The sequence below is a fragment of the Mandrillus leucophaeus genome, unplaced genomic scaffold, assembly GCF_000951045.1.
Source record: "Mandrillus leucophaeus isolate KB7577 unplaced genomic scaffold, Mleu.le_1.0 Scaffold106, whole genome shotgun sequence".
NCBI classification, from domain to species: Eukaryota; Metazoa; Chordata; class Mammalia; order Primates; family Cercopithecidae; genus Mandrillus; species Mandrillus leucophaeus.
In genome coordinates this window covers 919061-923474 of record NW_012098765.1, presented here as the reverse complement: position 1 = coordinate 923474, position 4414 = coordinate 919061, and the positions used below count along the sequence as shown (strand labels likewise).

Below are 4414 nucleotides of genomic sequence, written 5' to 3'. Positions count from 1 at the left end.
AAAAAAAAAAAAAAAAAAAAGAAAGAAAGAAAGCCAACATAGGATGTATATCATAGATAATGTGGCACAGCCCCCACCCCCACTGGGGTCAAGGATATTACTACATAATCAGATACAGTAACAGTTTTGCAGCAGCAAAAATGCCATACCAAGAGGGGCAAAGAAAAGTCACACACTGCCTTATATCATGGCAGGGCAGGTTTTGCAGTCAAATGAGTTCTCATACCAATGGTGCAAGAACAACTTGACTTTCAGAGCGTTTGGGATTTCAGAACTGCAGCTAAGACCTGTATTAGTCTCTAATCTTTTCAGTCCTTCTGAAATAGTTAACGTATATTTTTTTAAAGGGCTATAAAAAATGGGTGGAAAAAAACGTTGAAATTCATAAAAGGTGGTGAAAATGATCATTAAAGTCTATAACTCAGGCAACAAACTGAACGAAAGGCCTTGGGGTCCAGGTGCCAAGGTGGTCTGGAGAGCTGGCACGCTAAGGGGCCTCTGCTCCTGCTAGTGGTCAGGCCAACTGCTCACTGCGCCAAGCCACCACATAGACACAGGTACGGCCCTGCCAGATTTTCTGGTTTATCAAGAGGAACTGAAAATCTGGTGCTTTCTGGGAATTTAGTTGACAATGGCCAAATAAAAGACACCTGTGGGCCTTGTTTTCAGTCTCCAGTCTGGGAAGTGGATGTGAAATAATCACCTAATGAAGGCCTTCTTCAGAGAATCCTCCATCACAGCGCTGGAAGAGGCCCGAGGCATTTGTAGCCTAAAGGCTCGCAACGCCCTACAATTTTGTGTGTTTTTGCACATGAGCATTTTGGGGGAATGGGGATCAGATCTAAATCTTTCATCACATTCTCAAAGGAGCCCATGTACCTGAAAGGGTTAAGAACCACTCGTCTGGGCCAGCTCCCCTCATTCTATAGAGGAAGAGGCTGACTCAGACAGGGAGATGGGCTTGCCTGAGGTCTCACAGCAAATCACTGGCAGAGTGTGGCTGGGTCAAATGGAGAGGAGACTCTCACTCGCTCCACACCCCCGTTTACCCTGCTTTCAGCAGGCCTTGCTGCTGGCCCGGCCTGGTGCACTCAATGGACAGTCTCACCTGTGTGGGAAGCCCGGCCCGGGGCTGGGAGGTCAGAAGAGCTCCCTGGGTTTGCTGAGGTAGCTGGAATAGATTTGGTGTCGGTAGCAGGCCTGGAGGGACAAGGGGAAATACACAGGGTGAGGGGGAGGGGAAGGTGAGGAAGTTCTGTAGAGGTGTCAGGGAGGCCATCTGGGGTGGGGGGCCTTACCTGGCTGGCTCTGCTGGGCCTGCGGTAGCAGGAACTGAGCAGGTGGCTGGAGGTGGTGGCCTGGCACAAGCACCAGCTGCTGGAGCTGGAGGAGCTGCTGTATGTCCTGGCAGGGAGCGGGGTGGACAGAAAGACAGCCTGAGTCCTGGCTGGGTTTCATCCTCTCTGCATCACCTGAACCCTGAGGGGCTGAAACCAGGAAGCTGCTCCACATGGCAATCTGGCACTGGGCAGTGAGGGATGGTCCACTCGATCTTTGAATGGCATCCCTGAGCTAAGGGCACCCAGAGGCTTCTCTCTACCATGGGGTACCAGACAGTCCCAACTGGGCAGTCGTGGGAGGGCTCACTCTTTATTTACCCCTTCTTTCTTTCTTTTTTTTTTTTTTGAGATGGAGTCTCGCTCAGGCTGGAGTGCGGTGGCCTGATCTCAGCTTACTGCAAGCTCCGCCTCCCGGGTTCATGCCATTCTCCTGCCTCAGCCTCCCGAGTAGCTGGGATACAGGTGCCCGCCACCACTCCTGGCTAATTTTTTGTATTTTTAGTAGAGACGGGGTTTCAACATGTTAGCCAGGATGGTCTCGATCTCCTGACCTCGTGATCCGCCCACCTCGGTCTCCCAAAGTGCTGGGATTACTTTGGGAGTCACCGTGCCTGGCCACCCTTTCTTGATGAAATATTTGCCTTGTTTTAACATTTCCACAGAAAAAATAGAATTATTTAAAAATGTAAGCCAGGCCGGGTACAGTGACTCATGCCTGTAATCCCAGCAATTTGGGAGGCCGAGGTGGGTGGATCACCTGAGGCCAGGAGTTTAAGACCAGCCTGGCCAACATGGCAAAATCCCATCTCTACTAAAAATACAAAATTAGCCAGGTGTGGTGGTGCATGCCTGTAGTCCCAGCTATTCTGGAGGCTGATGCAGAAGAATTGCTTGAACCTGGGAGGCATAGGTTACAGTGAGCCAAGATCATGCCTATTCACTCCAACCTGGCTGACAGAGTGACTCTGTCTCAAAAATAGATAAATAAATAAACTGTAAACCAGACCAGGTCTTTCCTCCTTCAAAAACACCCCCAGCTGGGCACGGTGGCTCACGCCTGAAATCCCAGCAATTTGGGAGGTGAAGGCAGGCGGATCATGATGTCAGGAGATCAAGACCATCCTGGCTAACACAGTGAAACCCTGTCTCTACTAAAAATACAAACAATTAGCCAGGCATGGTGGCACACACTTGTAGTCCCAGCTACTCGGGAGGCTGAGGCAGGAGAATCGCTTGAACCTGGAGGTGAAGATTGCAATGAACCGAGATCATGCCACTGTACCTCTCTGCACTCCAGCCTGGGCGACAGAGCAAGACTCTGTCTCCAAAAAAAACAAAAAAACAAAACAAAACAAAAAAACATTCCCAAGGCAAATAATATCATGTCTGGACTTAGCTTTAAAATGCTCCAGCAAACAGTGTAAATTAGTACAACCACTTTCGCAAGCTCTTTAGCACTGTTATAGGTTGCAGCGTCTCCCCCCACTCCCTGCCACCCCCCAAAAAGATATGTTGGAATCCTAACCCCCAGAACCTCAGAGATTAACCTTATTTGGAGATAGGGTCTTTGGCAGATGATCAAGTTAAAATGAGGTCATTAGGGTGGGCTCTAATCCTATATGACTTGTGTCCTTATAAAAAGGGCAAATTTGGACATAGACATGGATAAAGGGAAGATGATGTGAAGAGACACAGAGAAAAGACAGCCACCTACAAGCCAAAGAGAGAGGCCTGGAACAGATCCCTCCCTCACAGCCCTCAGAAGGGACAGATCCTTCCCTCATAACCCTGCTGACACCTTGATTTCTGACATCCAGCCTCCAGAACTGTGAGACAATACATTTCTCTCAAGTCACCCAGTTTGTGGTTCTTTGTTTTGGCAGCCCTAGCAAACTAATATAGACACTATCTAAGAAAGCTAAACATACACCACCCTTATGACCCAGCAACTCCACTCCTGCATGTAACCCACCATACATGTGTATGTGTTTACCACAAGACATGCACTACAATGTTCACGTGGACCATTTGAAATAGGCAGGACTTGAAGATAGCCCAAGTGCCCACAACAGTAGAATGGGTAAAGAAACTGTTTCAGTGGAAGCTACGGCAACAAGAATGAGCAGTCCTACAAGTCACGGTTACGTGCCACAACATAGACTTCCCAAACATCATCAGTGAGAGAGCTAGTTATGACAGAGAACATCCTGTATGATTCTAATGGTTGAAGTTTGGGGAGTAAAGACTGAAAAGGGACACCAGGGGGTTTCTGGGGGCTGGCCACATTGTTTCTAGATCTGGGTACCAGTTCCATGGGAGTGCTCATAGCTGTATACCTATGATTTGTGCACCTTTATATATGTATTATATTTTAATAAAAGTATTTTTTAAGACAGGGCCAGGCACAGTGGTGTGTGCCTGTAATCCCAGCACCTTGGGTGGTTGAGGCAGGAGGACTGCTTGAGTCCAGGAGTTCAAGACCAGCCTGGGCAACATAGTGAGACCCCTATGTCAAAAAAAAATCTTGTTTGTATAGTGGTAAGTAAAAAATAAAGTAAAATAAAGAGAAAAAAGGGGGGATGAGGTAGGGAGAGAGGGAGAGGAAAAAAAATTCAATCCTCCACCCACCTGGGAGGCATAGGTTACAGTGAGCCGAGATCACGCCTATTCACTCCAACCTGGCTGACAGAGTGAGACAGTCTCAAAAATAAATAAATAAATAAACTGTAAACCAGAAAAAAAAAAAAAAAAAAAAAAGTAAGGAGTTTAGATGAAACCCTATTTGCCAATAGGACTGGCAAAATGTTGATATCTATTGAGCTTGGTGAAGAGTATATGGGGTTCATGACATAATTCTCTCTACGTTTACGTTTAAACATTTCTGAAAGAAAAAGCAAAACCACCTTACATACACAGTCCAGTGGCTTCTCATAGCCCTCAACAACGCAAACAAAACCCCTCACCTGCCTACAAGTCCCTTTATACTGAAGCCTGTGCTTGTCTCCCTGCTCATCTCCCACCACCCTCTCCCTCCCTGGCTGTGCTCCAGCCATTCAGCCCTTTTCTGTTTTTTT

At 47.5% G+C, this 4414-nt stretch overlaps 1 protein-coding gene across 4 annotated transcripts in view; it reads right to left on the bottom strand.

The window, feature by feature from the left end:
• POU2F2 (POU class 2 homeobox 2) overlaps window positions 1–4414 on the bottom strand; it is a 42274-nt gene that overhangs the window by 8021 nt on the left and 29839 nt on the right. For all 4 annotated transcript variants that reach the window (XM_011982949.1, XM_011982958.1, XM_011982967.1 and 1 more), the window contains exons 6-7: window positions 1299–1404; window positions 1109–1200 (exon numbers count right to left, since the gene is read on the bottom strand). In XM_011982949.1, the coding sequence (XP_011838339.1) occupies window positions 1109–1200; window positions 1299–1404 (198 nt within the window). The remainder of the gene's footprint in view (window positions 1–1108; window positions 1201–1298; window positions 1405–4414) is intronic.